At 48.6% G+C, this 17,365-nt stretch overlaps 1 protein-coding gene across 1 annotated transcript in view; it reads left to right on the plus strand.

Moving 5' to 3' along the window:
* The window catches only part of LOC139232955 (glutamate receptor ionotropic, NMDA 1), a 395,631-nt gene that overhangs the window by 293,204 nt on the left and 85,062 nt on the right, over window positions 1-17,365 (plus strand). Inside the window, exons 14-15 of the mRNA XM_070863452.1 lie at window positions 3,243-3,355; window positions 15,239-15,387. Of these exons, the coding sequence (XP_070719553.1) occupies window positions 3,243-3,355; window positions 15,239-15,387 (262 nt within the window). The remainder of the gene's footprint in view (window positions 1-3,242; window positions 3,356-15,238; window positions 15,388-17,365) is intronic.

Below are 17,365 nucleotides of genomic sequence, written 5' to 3' on the forward strand. Positions count from 1 at the left end.
GCCATTTGCCTTCTTCACCGCCTGCTGTACCTGTATGCCAACTTTCAATGACTGATGTACCATGATACCCAGGTCACGTTGCACCTCCCCTTTTACTAATCTGTCACCATTCAGATAATAATCTGCCTTCCTGTTTTTACCATCAAAGTGGATAACCTCACATTTATCTACATTATACCGCATCTGACATGTATTTGACCACGCACCTAACCTGTTCAAGTCACCCTGCAGCCTCTTAGCATCCTCCTCACAGCTCACACTGCCACCCAGCTTAGTGTCATCTGCTAACTTGGAGATGTTACATTCAATTCCTTCGTCTAAATCATTAATGTATATTGTAAATAGCAGGGGTCCCAGCACTGAACCTTGCGGTACCCCACTAGTCACTGCCTGCCATTCTGAAAAGGACCACATTTATTCCTACTCAATACATTAACCCCAATACCATGTGCTTTAATTTTGTACACTAATCTCTTGTGTGGGACCTTGTCAAAGGCCTTTTGAAAGTCTAATGCTGACTGTCCTTGATTAGTCTGTCTTTCGAAATGAAGATTTATCCTGTCCCTCAGGATTTTTTCCAATAATTTTGCCACCACTGAGGTTAGGCTGACCGGCCTGTAATTACTCGGTCTATCCCTTGCTCCCTTTTTAAACAAAGGTACCACATTAGGTGGAAAATGATGATCAGAGCCTCTGCTATTTACTCTTCTGCTTCTCTTAACAGCCTGGGATACATTTCATCTGGGCCTGGGGATTTACCCACTTTCAAAGCTGCTAAGCCCCTTAATACTTTTGATAAGGTTCTGCAGAAGAGATTATTAGCAACAATGAAAAGCTGCCTGGGCCTATATGCTCTTTGAACAGGGTGACTGGATGATATGGAAGTATAGTCACCATTGAGTCAGCTCAATCTGTGCCAGCTCCTGCCATGTCCCTGCTATGGGCAATCACTTTCAGGTGACTGCATGAATGCTGGCAATACTCAGCAGGTCAGGCAGCACCTGTGGTGAAAGAAACAGAGTTAATGTTTCAGGTTGATGATCTTTCATCAGAGCTGGAAGAAGTTAGAGATTTAACAGTTTTTAAGTAAGTGCAGAGGTAGGGAACGGGGGGAAGGGGAGGAAAAAACAAAGGGTGATAGGGTGGAAGGCAGGCGAGATTAAATAACAAGAGGGATAGTGGTGCAAGACCATGGGACAAGAAAAGAAACAAAGGAAGGGTCTAGAGGAGGTGTAAATTGTAACATTAGAACAATTACCACCCTACTTTAGGAAAAACTCTGGGAAATTCCTCTCTGATCACCAAAAGCAATCAAACAAGTTCCAGGAGACCATTGCAACAAATATCACGAATTACATAGATATATAGAAACATAGAAAATATGTGCAGGAGTAGGCCATTCGGCCCTTCGAGCCTGCACCGCTATTCAGTAAGATCATGGCTGATCATTCCTTCAGTACCCCTTTCCTGCTTTTTCTCCATACCCCTTGATCTCCTAAACCGTAAGGGCCATATCTAACTCCCTCTTGAATATATCCAATGAACTGGCATCAACAACTCTCTGCGGCAGGGAATTCCACAGGTCAACAACTCTGAGTGAAGAAGTTTCTCTTCATCTCAGTCCTAAATGACCTACCATTTATCCTAAGACTATGTCCCCTGGTTCTGGACTTACCCAACATCGAGAACATTCTTCCCGCATCTAACCTGTCCAGTCCCATCAGAATCTTATCTATTTCTATGAAACCCCCTCTCATCCTTCAAAACGCCAGTGAATAAAGGCCCAGTTGATCCAGTCTCTCCTCATATGACAGCCCTGCCATCCCTGGAATCAGTCTGGTGAACCTTCGCTGCACTCCCTCAATAGCAAGAACGTCCTTCCTCAGACTAGGAGACCAAAACTGAACACAATATTCCAGGTGAGGCCTCACTAAGGCCCTATACAACTGCAGTAAGACCTCCCTGCTCCTATACTCAAATCCCCTAGCTATGAAGGCCAACATACCATTTGCCTTCTTTACCGCCTGCTTTACCTGCGTGCCCACTTTCAGTGACTGATGAACCATGACACCCAGGTCTCATTGCACCTCCCCTTTTTCTAGTCTGCCACCATTCAGATAATATTCTGTCTTCGTGTTTTTGCCCCCAAAATGGATAACCTCACATTTATCCACATTATACTGCATCTGCCATGTATTTTCCCACTCACCTAATCTGTCCAAGTTACCCTGCAGCCTCTTAGCGTCCTCTTCACAGCTCACACTGCCACCCAGTTTAGTGTCATCCGCAAACTTGGAGATATTACACTCTATTCCTTCATCCAAATCGTTAATGTATATTGTAAAGAGCTGGGGTCCCAGCACTGAGCCCTGCGGCACCCCACTAGTAACTGCCTACCATTCTGAAAAGGACCATTAATCCCAACGCTCTGCTTCCCATCTGCCAACTAGTTCTCTATCCACGCCAGTACATTACCCCCAATACCTTGCGCTTTGATTTTGTACACCAATCTCTTGTGCGGGACCTTGTCAAAAGCCTTTTGAAAGTCCAAATACACCACATCCACTGGTTCTCCCTTGTCCACTCTACTAGTTACATCCTCAAAAAATTCCAGAAGATTACAACCAATCTTCATCCATCTTCTGTAGCTTGAGATGTCTTTCACTCTCAGAAAATCATCCAGTACTTTGTTGAAGGCCAGTAGTGACTCCATACATACCGCACATCTGACAATCTATTCCAATGTCTCTGTGTGAAAAGAAATATCTCCTGGCATCAAACTTAACCTTATGTTTTGCGATTGTAATATTGATGACTTCTAGGCCACCCCTTCCTGCCCAGTACCCTCCCACTCTGTGATCATGACCGCTCTCCCACCGCCCCCCCCTCACCACCCCACCCCACTCTTACCTTGATTGGGGCTAAGGTGGCCTGATATTGGCCAACGTTAATCCGGTAAACTGCATCAGGACGGCTATTTGCCATCCTGCAGGTCTGAGGTACATGAGGCCAGTACCTCTTCAAAAGTCAAACTCAACCCTCTTATATTTTACTGGAAACTGTTGCTTATTGTCACAGTTGTGATGTTAGTACCTGTGTACCATGAATTTCTAGTCTTTTATCCTGTGCACAGTGACTCCATCCTTTAAAGGGGCCTTGTGAAGGACACTCCCTTGCCGTAATATCAATAGGCAGCGCAGGGATTCCTGGGGGTTGTAACATCTGAAACTTCTTTTTTTCAGTCCCTTTGGGCGATTTAAAGTGAACAGTGAGGAGGAAGAGGAAGATGCCCTGACCCTGTCCTCAGCTATGTGGTTCTCCTGGGGAGTATTGTTGAATTCTGGAATTGGAGAAGGTGAGATAGGAAGCCTGGGTGCCTGGTGTATGGAGTCTCATGCCCAAGGGCTTCAGCTCCGTATTTGAGTCCAGATGCTATAACTGATTTATTTCAAGACATGAGTTTTAGAAGAGCACGTGAACAGTGACAACGTGAGTATCCCTTACGCTGCTGAATAAACAGAAAATATGCACAGTAAGTAACCCTTACCCTGCCAAATAGACGGAAACTGCATAGTTAAATAGTGGATAGCCATTACCCTGCTGAATAAACTGGAACTCTGTACAATTACACAGTGAGTAACCCTTACGCTGCTGAATTAACAGGAACTCTGCACAATTATACAGTAGGTGTAGCTTTACTACTTTGTGCTCTAGGCTGGGAGTGTTGCCCAGTATATATCAGAAATTCTAGTGTGCTCCGCGTACAGTTTTCCACTATTTAAATAATGGGCCAGATTTTGCAATGAGCGGCGAACGAGGGCACATTCGGCTTGTGTACTAACCAACATCACAAACAGATTATCTGGTCATTAATACATTGTCCTCACAACATCTCAAAGCCTTTTTCAATAATAAATTATTTCACTGCTGTTAAGTAGGTAAATGTGACAGCTAATATGGGCACAGCAAGATCCCACTAACAGCAAATTAGCAAATGACCAGATAATCTGTTTTTGATGGTGTTGGTTGGAATGTTGGTCAATAAAATAGTGAGAAGTCCTTGATCTTCTTAGAATAGTGCCATGGGATATTTTATGTCCACTTGCTTGTACACATGGGCCTCAAGTTAACGTCCCATCTGAAAGACAGCACCACTGACAATGCAGCACTCCCTCAGTACTACACTGAAGTATCAGATTAGATGTGTGCTCAAGTCACGGAGTGCGGCTTCAACTCACAACCTTCTAATTCAGAGACAAAAGTGTTCAGTACCAGCCTTGGCGCTGTGGTGGCACTCTCGCATCTGAGACAGAAAGTTGTGGGTTCAAGTCCCATTTCATAGACTTGAGCACATAATCCAGTGCTGAAAGTCTTTTGGATGAGACGTTAAATTGAGGCCCCGTCTGCCCTCTCAGGTGGACGTAAAAGATCCCAGGGCACTATTTGAAGAAGACCAAGTAAGTTCTGCCTTGTTTCCTGGCCAATATTTATCCCTTACCCAACATTGCTAAAACGGTTAATCTGGTCGTTATCACATTGCTGTTTGTGGGAGCTTGCTGCTTGCAAATTGGCTGCTGCATTTCCTGCACTACAACAGTGACGACACATCAAGAGTACTTAATTGTCTGTAAAGTGCTTTGGGATGCCCTGGGGTATGAAAGGCACGATATAAAAGCACGTTTTTTCTCCTCCTCGCCGGACCCGACCTCCAGACCTCGCCGGACTCGACCTCCGTTCCTCGCCGGCCCCGACCTCCAGACCTCGCCGGTCCCGACCTCCAGACCTCGCCGGCCCCGACCTCCAGACCTCGCCGGCCCCGACCTCCAGACCTCGCCGGCCCCGACCTCCGCTCCTCGCCGGACCCGACCTCCGCTCCTCGCCGGTCCCGACCTCCGCTCCTCGCCGGTCCCGACCTCCGTTCCTCGCCGGTCCCGACCTCCGTTCCTCGCCGGCCCCGACCTCCGTTCCTCGCCGGACCTGACCTCCGCTCCTCGCCGGACCCGACCTCCGTTCCTCGCCAGACTCGACCTCCAGAACCTCGCCGGCCCCGACCTCCGCTCCTCGCCGGACCCGACCTCCGCTCCTCGCCGGTCCCGACCTCCGCTCCTCGCCGGTCCCGACCTCCAGACCTCGCCGGCCCCGACCTCCGCTCCTCGCCGGTCCCGACCTCCAGACCTCGCCGGCCCCGACCTCCATTCCTCGCCAGACCCGACCTCCGCTCCTCACCGGCCCCGACCTCCGTTCCTCGCCGACCCCGACCTCCAGACCTCGCCGGCCCCGACCTCCGCTCCTCGCCGGACCCGACCTCCAGACCTCGCCGGCCCCGACCTCCGCTCCTCGCCGGCCCCGACCTCCGTTCCTCGCCGGACCCGACCTCCGCTCCTCGCCGGACCCGACCTCCGTTCCTCGCCGACCCCGACCTCCGTTCCTCGCCGACCCCGACCTCCGCTCCTCGCCGGACCCGACCTCCGTTCCTCGCCGGACTCGACCTCCGCTCCTCGCCGGTCCCGACCTCCGCTCCTCGCCGGACCCGACCTCCGTTCCTCGCCGGCCCAGACCTCCGCAACTCGCCGGCCCCGACCTCCGCTCCTCGCCGGCCCCGACCTCCGTTCCTCGCCGGCCCCGACCTCCGTTCCTCGCCGGCCCCGACCTCCGTTCCTCGCCGGCCCCGACCTCCGCTCCTCGCCGGCCCCGACCTCCGCTCCTCGCCGGCCCCGACCTCCGCTCCTCGCCGGACCCGACCTCCGCTCCTCGCCGGCCCCGACCTCCGTTCCTCGCCGGCCCCGACCTCCGTTCCTCGCCGGCCCCGACCTCCGCAACTCGCCGGACTCGACCTCCAGAACCTCGCCGGCCCCGACCTCCGTTCCTCGCCGGCCCCGACCTCCGTTCCTCGCCGGACTCGACCTCCAGAACCTCGCCGGCCCCGACCTCCGGACCTCGCCGGACCCGACCTCCGCTCCTCGCCGGACCCGACCTCCGCTCCTCACCGGCCCTGACCTCCAGAACCTCGCCGGCCCCGACCTCCGTTCCTCGCCGGCCCCGACCTCCGTTCCTCGCCGGCCCCGACCTCCGCTCCTCGCCGGCCCCGACCTCCGTTCCTCGCCGGACCCGACCTCCGCAACTCGCCGACCCCGACCTCCGTTCCTCGCCGGCCCCGACCTCCGCTCCTCGCCGGCCCCGACCTCCGCTCCTCGCCGGCCCCGACCTCCGCTCCTCGCCGGCCCCGACCTCCGTTCCTCGCCGGCCCTGACCTCCGCTCCTCGCCGGCCCCGACCTCCGTTCCTCGCCGGCCCCGACCTCCGCAACTCGCCGGCCCCGACCTCCGCTCCTCGCCGGCCCCGACCTCCGTTCCTCGCCGGCCCTGACCTCCGCTCCTCGCCGGCCCCGACCTCCGTTCCTCGCCGGCCCCGACCTCCGCAACTCGCCAGCCCCGACCTCCGCTCCTCGCCGGACCCGACCTCCGCTCCTCGCCGGACACGACCTCCATTCCTCGCCGGCCCCGACCTCCGCAACTCGCCGGCCCCGACCTCCATTCCTCGCCGGCCCCGACCTCCGCTCCTCGCCGGACACGACCTCCGCTCCTCGCCGGACACGACCTCCGCTCCTCGCCGGACCCGACCTCCGCAACTCGCCGGACCCGACCTGCATTCCTCGCCGGCCCCGACCTCCGTTCCTCGCCGGACCTGACCTCCGATCCTCGCCGGACCCGACCTCCGATCCTCGCCGGACCCGACCTCCGTTCCTCGCCAGACCTGACCTCCGCTCCTTGCCGGTCCCGTTCTCCGGACCTCACCGGTGTGGAGCGGAAGTCGGAAACGGCGAGGACCGGAGGTAAGAAAGTAAAAGCCCATGGGATCCAGGGCAAAGTGGCAAGTTGGATCCAAAATTGCCTCGGAGGCAGGAAGCAAAGGTAATGGTTGAAGGGTGTTTTTGTAACTGGAAGGCTATTTCCAGTGGGGTTCCACAGGGCTCAGTACTAGGTCCCTTGCTTTTTGTGATATATATCTGTTGTGTATCTGTAAAGCATGCACTCCCATGTTCTGCCACCAGGGAGCTCATCCCCTGAAGTCCCAAGGGATCCCAGCATATATAAGCCTAAGGCCTGTTCCTCACTCTGGAGGATGGCTACCTGGAGCAAATGCTCAGAGACTTTTTTGTACTGGGCATTGTCCATGAGACCATCCTACGAAAACTTTTGACTGCAGAGACACCAACTCTCAGTAAGGCCATCGCGATAGCACAGGCGTTTATGTCCACCAGTGATAACACCAAACAAATCTCTCAGCACACAAGTGCTAGCAATGTTCATAAATTAACTGGAACTGTGTTTGCGAGCAGAAATGTACAGGGCAGAAACCACGAGTCTGCAACTTCCAGCAGGCCTCAGGTGACCCAGATGAATACAAGGCAATTCACACCTTGTTGGCGTTGTGGAGGCTTCCATTCAGCCTATTCATGTTGCTTCAAAGGGTATGTTTGCAAGAGCTGTGGAACAATGGGGCACCTCCAACGAGTTTTCAAATGAGCTGCAAGCTCTGCAAAACCTGCTAACCCCCACGTGGCAGAGGAAGATCGGTCCATGGTGGATCAAAGCAATTTCGAGCCTCAGATAGAGGAGGCAGATGCTGAAGTACACGGGCTGCACACGTTTTTGACAAAATGTCCACCTATAATGCTAAACGTAAAATTGAATGGCTTACCCGTAGCCATGGAACTGGACACTGGCGCTATCCAATCCATCATGAGTAAAAAGATGTTTGAGAGACTGTGGTGCAACAAGGCATTCAGACCAGCCCTGAGCCCCATCCACACAAAACTGAGAGCGTACACCAAAGAGCTTATCACTGTCTTGGGCAGCGCCATGGTCAAGGTCACCTACGAGGGCACGGTGCACGAACTGCCACTCTGGATTGTCCCGGGCGATGACCCCATACTGCTTGGAACAAACTGGCTGGGCAAAATCCGCTAGAACTGGGATGACATCCGAGCGCTATCACATGTCGATGAGGCCTCATGTATCCAGGTTCTGAACAAATTTCCTTCCCTTTTTGAGCCAGGCATTAGAAACTTTTCCGGGGCGAAGGTGCGGATCCACTTGGTCCCAGAGGCACGACCCATTCACCACAAGGCGCGAGCGGTACCTCACATGATGAGGGAGAGAGTGGAAATCGAGCTGGACAGGCTGCAATGCGAGGGCATCATCTCCCCAGTGGAATTCAGCGAGTGGGCCAGCCCGATTGTTCTAGTACTCAAAAGTGATGGCACAGTCAGGATTTGCGGCGATTATAAAATAACTATTAATCGTTTCTCGCTACAGGACCAATACCCACTACCTAAGGCAGACGACCTATTTGCGACGCTGGCAGGAGGCAAGATGTTCACCAAGCTCGACCTGACTTCAGCCTACATGACGCAGGAGCTGGAGGAATCTTCGAAGGGCCTCACCTGCATCAACACGCACAAGGGACTGTTCATCTACAACAGATGTCCGGTTGGAATTCGGTCGGCTGCAGCGATCTTCCAGAGAAACATGGAGAGCCTACTCAAGTCGGTACCACACATGGTGGTCTTTCAGGATGACATATTGGTCACGGGTCGGGACACCACCGAGCACCTACAAAACCTGGAGGAGGTCCTCCAGCGACTGGATCGCGTAGGGCTGAAGAGGTCGAAATGCATCTTCGTGGCAACAGAAGTGGAGTTTTTGGGGAGAAAGATCACGGCGGATGGCATTCGGCCCACAGACACCAAGACAGAGGCTATCAGGAACGCGCCCAGGCCACAGAACGTCACGGAGCTGTGGTCGTTCCTGGGACTCCTCAACTATTTTGGTAACTTCCTACCGGGGTTAAGCACCCTTTTCGAGCCCCTACATGTGTTATTGCACAAAGGTGAGAACTGGGTATGGGGAAAAAAACCAAGTAATTGCTTTTGAGAAAGCCAGAAACATTTTATGCTCCAACAAGCTGCTTGTATTGTATAACCCATGTAAAAGACTTGTGCTAGCATGTGACGCGTCGTCGTATGGAGTCGGGTGTGTATTACAACAAGCTAACGTTGCTGGGAAGTTGCAACCTGTCACCTATGCTTCCAGGAGCTTTTCTAAGGCCGAGAGGCCCGACAGCATGATTGAGAAAGAGGCATTAGCATGTGTGTTCGGGGTAAAGAGAATGTATCAGTATCTGTTTGGCCTCAAATTTGAGCTGGAAACCGATCACAAGCCCCTCACATCCCTGTTCGCTGAAAACAAGGGCATAAATACTAATGCCTCAGCCCGCATACAAAGGTGGGCACTCACGCTATCAGCGTATAACTATACCATCCACCACAGGCCAGGCACCGAGAACTGTGCGGATGCTCTCAGTCAGTTACCATTGCCCACCACGGGGGTGGAAATGGCGCAGCCTGCAAACTTGTTGATGGTGGCGCAGCCCGCAGACTTGTTGATGGTCATGAAAGTGTTTGAAAATGATCAATCACCTGTCACAGCCCGCCAGATTAGGACTTGGACCAGCCAAGATCCTCTGCTGTCCCGAGTAAAAAACTGTGTACTGCATGGGAGCTGGGCCCGTTGAAATGCAAGAGCCAATCAAGCTGTTCGAACGGCGAAAGGACGAGCTGTCCATTCAGGCAGACTGCCTGTTGTGGGGTAACTGCGTAGTGCTACCAAAAAAGGGCAGGGAGACGTTCATCTCGGATCTCCACAGCACACACCTGGATATAGTAATGATGAAAGCAATAGCCAGATCCCACGTGTGGTGGCCCGGTATCGACTCTGACTCAGAGTCGTGTGTACGGCAATGCAGCGTATGTGCTCGGTTGAGCAACGCGCCCAGAGAGGCACCACTAAGTTTGTGGTCCTGGCCCTCCAGACCATGGTCGAGGATCCATGTCGACTATGTCGTTTCTCGGTAAAATGTTCCTGGTGGTGGTGGATGCTTTTTCAAAATAGATTGAATGTGAAATAATGTCGGGAAGCACCGCCACCGCCACCATGGAAAGCCTGAGGGCCATGTTTGCCACCCACGGCCTGCCTGACATACTGGTCAGTGACAACGGGCCATGTTTCATCAGTGCCGAATTTAAAGAATTCATGACCCGCAATGGGATCAAACATGTCACCTCGGCCCCGTTTAAACCAGCCTCCAATGGGCAGGCAGAGCGGGCAGTACAAACAATCAAACAGAGCCTCGAACGAGTCACAGAAGGATCACTCCAAACCCGCCTGTCCCGAGTACTGCTCAGCTACCGCACGAGACCCCACTCGCTCACAGGGGTGACCCCGGCTGAGCTACTCATGAAAAGGACACTTAAAACCAGACTCTCGCTGGTTCACCCCTGCATGATCAGGTAGAGAGCAGGCAGCAGCAACAAAATGTAAACAATGGTCGTGCCACTGTGTCATGGGAAATTGATCTGAATGACCCTGTGTATGTGCTAAACTATGGACATGGTCCCAAGTGGATTGGGGGCACGGTGAAAGCTAAAGAAGGGAATAGGCTGTTTGTTGTCAAACTAGACAATGGACAAATTTGCAGAAAGCACCTGGACCAAACGAGGCTGCGGTTCACAGACTGCCCTGAACAACCCACAGCAGACAACACTTTTTTCGAGTCCACAACACACAACCAAAGGATCAACGACACCACCCCGGACCAGGAAATCGAACCCATCACACCCAACAGCCCAGCAAGGCCAGGCTCACCTCGCAGCCCTGCAAGGCAACAACACGCCAGCCCAGCGAGGGCACAGCCAACACACCAGAGCAGACATTTGTACCAAGGCAGTCCACCAGGGAAAGAAAGGCTCCCTACCGTCTCACCTTGTAAATAGTTTTCACTTTGACTTTGCGGGGGGCGTGATGTTGTATATCTGTAAAGTATGCACTCCCATGTTCCGCCACCAGGGAGCTCATCCCCTTAAGTCCCAAGGGATCCCAGCATCCCTTGGGAGCACTGTATATAAGCCGGCACCTGAGGCCTGTTCCTCACTCTGGCGTGTCTTATTAAAGACTGAGGTCACTGTTACTTTAACCTCCCTGTGTGCAGCCTCATCTGTGTTAGGAACAGAATAATATCAATGAGTTAGACTTGAATGTAGGGGGTATGATTAAGACATGTTCAGATGATACTAAAATTGGCTGTGTGCTTGATAATGAAGAAGAAAGCTGTAAACTGCAGGATGATATCAATGAACTGGTTAGATGGGCAGAACAGTGGCAAATGGAATTCAATCTGGAGAAGTGTGAGGTAATGCATTTGGGGAGGTCTAACAAGGCAAGGGAATACACATTAAATGGTACGACACTGAAAAGTGTAGAGGAACAAAGGGGCCTTGGAGTGCAGGTCTACAGATCCCTGAAGGTAGCAGGCCAGGTAGATAAAGTGGTTAAGAAGGCATATGGAATACTTGCCTTTATTAGTCAAGGCATGGAATACAAGAGCAAGGATGTTGTGCTTGAACTGTATAAAACACTGATTAGGCCATAGCTAGAGTACTGTGTGCAGTTCTGGTCACCACATTATAGGAAATATGTGATTGCATTGGAAAGGGTGCAGAGATTTACAAGAATGTTGCCTGGATTGAAGAATTTTGGCTATGAGGAAAAATTGGATAGGCTGGGTTTGTTTTCTTTAGTTCAGAGGTGACCAAGGGGAGACCTGATTAAGGTGTATAAAATTATGAGGGGCCTGGATAGAGTGGATAGGAAGGACCTGTTTCCCTTGACAGAGAGGTCAACAACAAGGGGGCATAGATTTAAAATAATTGGGGGGAGGTTTAGAGGAGATATGAGGTGAAATTTCTTCACCCAGAGGGTGGTGGGGGTCTGGAACTCATTGCCTGAAAGGGTGGTAGAGGCAGAAACTCTCACCACATTTAAAAAGTACTTGGATGTGCACCTGAAGTGCCGTAACCTACAGGGCTACGGACCAAGAGCTTGAAAGTGCGATTAGGTTGGATAGCTCTTGGTTGGCCAGCGCAGACACGATGGGCCGTAATGGCCTCTTTCTGTGCTGTCAGTTTCTATGATTCTATGAAGAGAATTAGTCATTTTTAATTATAATGAGGTCCCCTGCAAGATGATCTTTTTTCATTATCATTTGTGTAAATATTTTTTGTACTTAAAACCAAGAGGAAAAGGCTACCAGATACATACTTTCTCACAAAGATAATACATCTTGATTATCCTGTACAGTCATATAGAATCATAGAAATTTACAGTACGGAAGGAGGCCATTTCTGCCCATCATATCCGCTCTGGCCAACAAAGAGCTATCCAGCCTAATCCCACTTTCCAGCTCTTAGTCCGTAGCCCTGTGGGTTACGGCACTTCACGTGCACATCCAAGTACTTTTTAAATGTGGTGAGGGTTTCTGCCTCTACCACCCTTTCAGGCAGTGATTCCAGACCCCCACCACCCTCTGGGTGAAAAAAATTCCCCTCTAAACCTCCTACCAATTACTTTAAATCTATACCCCAGGTTGTTGACCCCTCTGCTAAGGGAAATAGGTCTGTCCTATCCACTCTATCTACGCCCCTCATCATTTTATGCACCTCAAAATGGTCTCCCATCTGCCTCCTCTGTTCCAAATAAAACAACCCCATCCTATATAATCTTTCCTCATAGCTAAAATTTTCAAGTCCTAGCAACATCTTCGTAAATCTCCTCTGTACCTTCTCCAGTGCAATCACATCTTTCCTGTAATGTGGTGACCAGAACTTCACACAGTACTCTAGCTGTGGCCTAACTACTGTTTTATACACTTCAAGCATAACCTCCCTGCTCTTGTATTCTATGCCTCGTCTAATAAAGGCAAGTATCCCATATGCCTTCTTAACCACCTTATCTACCTGGCCTGCTACCTTCAGGGATCTGTGGATCTGCACTTCAAGGTCCCTTTTATTCCTCTACACTTTTCAGTGTCATACCATTTAATGTGTACTCCCTTGCCTTGTTAGCCCTCTCTAGATGCATTACTTCACACTTCTCCGGATTGAATTCCATTTGCCACTGTTCTGCCCACCTGACCAGTTCATTGCTGTTTTCCTGCAGTTTACAACTTTCTTCTTCATTATTAAGCACAAAGCCAATTTTTGTATAATCTGCAAACTTCTTAATCATATTCCCTACATTCAAGTCTAAATCATTGATACATACTACAAAAAGCAAGGGACCTCGTACTGAGCCCTGCGGAACCCCATTAGAAATAGCCTTCCAGTCACAAAAACACCCATCAACCATTACCCTTTGCTTCCAGGCTCTGAGCCAATTTTGGATCCAACTTGCCACTTTGCCCTGGATCCCATGGGCTTTTACTTTCATGGCCAGTCTGCCATGTGGGACCTTATCAAAAGCCTTGCTAAAATCCATATACACTACATCAAACGCACTTCGTTCATCGACCCTCCTTGTTACCTCTTCAAAAAATGCAATCAAGTTAGTCAGACATGACTATAAAAACAGAACATGCTGTCGACCCGAAACGGTAACTCTGTTTTTCTCTCCACAGGTGCTGCCTGACCCACTGAGATTGCCAGCATTTACTTTTTTATTTCAGATTCCAGCATGTGCAGTATTTTGCTTTTGTGTTGTTGTAGTCAGACATGATCTTCCCTTAACAAATCCATGCTGACTGTCCTTGATGAATCCGTGTCTTTTGAAATGAAGATTTATCATGTCCCTCGGAATTTTTTCCAATAATTTTCCCACCATTGAGGTTAGGCTGTAATTACTTGGTCTAACCCTTGCTCCCTTTTTAAACAAAGGTACAACTTTAGCAGTCATCCAGTCCTCCGGCACCACACCTGTAGCCAGAGAGGATTGAAAAATGATGGTCAGAGCCTCTGCTATTTCCTCTTTATCTTCTCTTAACAGCCTGGGATTCTTTATTCTGGGCCTGGGGATTTATCCATTTTCAAAGCTGCTAAATCCCTTAAGACTTCCTCCCTGACTGTTTATTTCATTTAATATTTCACAGTCATCCTCCCTGATGTCAATGTCTGCATCACCCCTTGTTAATGCCTTGCTAAGGAACCAGGGCCAGTGATGCTTCATCTGCCCAGGGATCAAGGGGTATGGCGAGAAAGCAGGAATGGGGTACTGAAGTTGCATGTTCAGCCATGAACTCATTGAATGGCGGTGCAGGCTCGAAGGGCCGAATGGCCTACTCCTGCACCTATTTTCTATGTTTCTATGTTTCTATGTTTCTATAAGTGGGAAATCAGTACATTCAGAGCTGTCAGACCTTTTTACCAGCATGTTCCTATGTGATTTGAAACACCCTGCTGGGTACTTCCAGATACTAACTTTCATTGCAATTGTGCTGCATAGCTAAATGTATATATGTGAAAATTCTTACCTGTAATAACTTCCTGTCTACAAAACCTTACTTCCTGTGGAAAGGTTTTTTTGCACTTTTGCATCAACTTTTCCATTATAAATTGCCGTGTCCACATTTATGGAAACTGTCTATGTAAACATATCACGGACTAATTAGTCTCCCACCAATGGTGGTGTTGTACTGGCTCAGTTTGACATTTCCAAGTTTCTCAGCCTGTTCACCACAGAAATGCCTATGCTCCAACCAATTCTCCTGCTCTGCTTCCCAAACTGTCATACATTTTGCTCTTTAACTATAAATAACATGAAATCAAAATTTTATATAAAAATAGTAATAAATTGTATGACTTTAAAATGGGGACTGACTTACATCTGTATATCCTGGTCCAATTATTAATTCCCTTTAACCCTGTCTCATTTGAAGATTACACATGGTCTTGACTCCCTCTGTATAAAGCCATGGGAGATTGACATTAAATAAATCCTATCCAATTAGGAATCAGGTGATTCGCTTACGATGAAGCACACCCTTCTAAAAGACCACTCACAGTCAACTGTAACACTGTGGATGTTGAGACAATTGGAGCTTTCAAGACTGAGATCAATAGATTTTTGTTAGGTAAGGTATAAAGGGATATGGATCAAAGGTGGGTAAATGGAGTTGAGGTGAATTTCAGCCATGATTTATTTGAATGATGGAGCAGGCTCGAGGGGCTGAATGGCCTCCTCCTGTTCTTAATGTTCTTATAGCTGCTGCTAAGCTGGAAGGCCTGGAATCTGGGGAAACTGGTTAAAAAGTGGGAAGTAAATGGTGTAAGCAGCACAGAGTGTGTGTGAGATGGTAAGGAACGAAGTTGTTAATCTCTAACATGGTGCCTCTCCAATCTACTTTTCCAGGAGCTCCAAGAAGTTTTTCTGCTCGAATCCTGGGCATGGTCTGGGCTGGATTTGCTATGATTATCGTTGCTTCATACACTGCCAACCTGGCAGCTTTCCTGGTGTTGGACAGACCCGAGGAGCGGATTACCGGAATCAACGACCCCAGGGTAAAGCTTGTACTCTAATATCACAGCTCGAAGGGCAGCACAACAAGCTGGCCCTATGATACGGCACATCGCAGACCTTACACCATGAGATCTCACAATTATCACACATTTGAATTGCAGCGGCTTAAGTCTACTCTGGAGCAGAGCTTTATGCAACATATGTCATAATTCATTTCCCACATTCCCACGCTCAAATCCGGGATCACACATTCCCTACTAGTGCAGCAGCAGTTCCAGAAGTGGATATCCTTCACATCAAATATGAAATGACTTTTTTATGGAATGGGAGAGCCTAGGGAATGCTTCTCCAGAAAATATAGATTTTTCACACATCATTTGGAGCATATTTTAATAGTTTGGAGTAGATATTTTGTAAATATTTCTAATATGTACTGTTAGTGTTAGTGTTTTATCAGAAGAATCACTCAACACTCAGAGTCGGTTCCAACGCCAATGCGGCCTTTATTAACGCCAGCGGGGAGGAAGCCTCAGGACTGGATCCAGGCACTTCACTCCGCCGAACAAAGGGTTTCATGGATTTTTATATGTTTTACAACAGTTTACTACAGTTACATACTATCCAATCATATTGATTATAAATTCAATTAGACCAATAGATAAAGTTAGTTTCTAAACATAAAGTGGCTCATGTGTTGCCAAGAGATGTGTTGCTAAGGGGTGTGTTGCTAGGAATGACTCATGTGTCTTGTAACATGGTCCAGGCCCCCTTATCTTACTGTCCTTGGATGCTGTGTTTGGGTAGCCTCCTTATCTCAATCCTGCTACAGAGTCGTATTGTCCTTACTTTCAACAGAACATTTAGTCCTGAGGTCTGGCTGATTTAGAGACACCTGCAGAGTTTGCTTCTAGTCCTGTGTGTGGGAAACAACAAGTATCAGTCTCCAAGAATGCGGTCTAATTTCAGCTAACAGAAATCCCTTGAGGCTTCACTGGTAGCCATTTTATGGTACAAGTTACATATTTAGTTCTAACCTTATACTACAGGTGTAGTTCTAACCTTATCCTACAGGTGCCGTTGCCTTAGGGTGCCTAATGCCTACAACATGTACACACTTCATTACAGTGAATGAGTTGGGCAGAAAGCATCAGCGTACTTGAATCATGCACATTGTAGCAATCTCCTGTTCTTCTTGACTCCTCTTTCGACAAGTTTCCTACCATACTTTTATGAGCCTAGAGTTAGGCACAGTAACAACAGACACTTAAAGCGTTCATACAACTTCCATACAATGTTCATACAGTGATCATAAAATGTTCATATAATGTTCATACAACTTTCATACAGTGTTCATGCAACATTCATACAACATTCATATAAAGTTGATACAACATTCATACAACATTCATACAACATTCATACAACATTCATACAAAGTTGATACAACATTGATACAACGTTCATACAACATTCATACAACATTCATACAAAGTTCAGTGTTCATACAAAGTTCATACAATGTTCATACAAAGTCCATACAAAGTTCATACAATGTTCATACAACATTCATACAAAGTTCATACAACAGTTTACAAAGTTCATAGTGTTTATACAACATTCATACAATGTTCATACAATGTTCATACAATGTTTACACAATGTTTATACAAAGTTCACACAAAGTTCACACAAAGTTCATACAACATTCATACAAAGTTCATACAATGTTCATACAATGTTCATACAACGTTCATACAACATTTTACAAAGTTCATACAGTGTTCATACAACATTCATACAACCTTCGTACAATGTTCATACAAAGTTCATAAAATGTTCATACAAAGTTCATACATTGTTCATACAGCGTTCATGCAATGTTCCTTTGCCTGCCATTTTAATTTTCTTTGTATTTTGTATTTTATTGTGGCAGGAAGATTAAACAAACCTCTATTAAAATTGCTTTTTAAGAATAATAAAATGGTACAGTGGTGTGGACTCAGCTGTGGCTCAGTGGGT

The sequence above is a fragment of the Pristiophorus japonicus genome, chromosome 20 (genome assembly GCF_044704955.1).
Source record: "Pristiophorus japonicus isolate sPriJap1 chromosome 20, sPriJap1.hap1, whole genome shotgun sequence".
NCBI classification, from domain to species: domain Eukaryota; kingdom Metazoa; phylum Chordata; class Chondrichthyes; family Pristiophoridae; genus Pristiophorus; species Pristiophorus japonicus.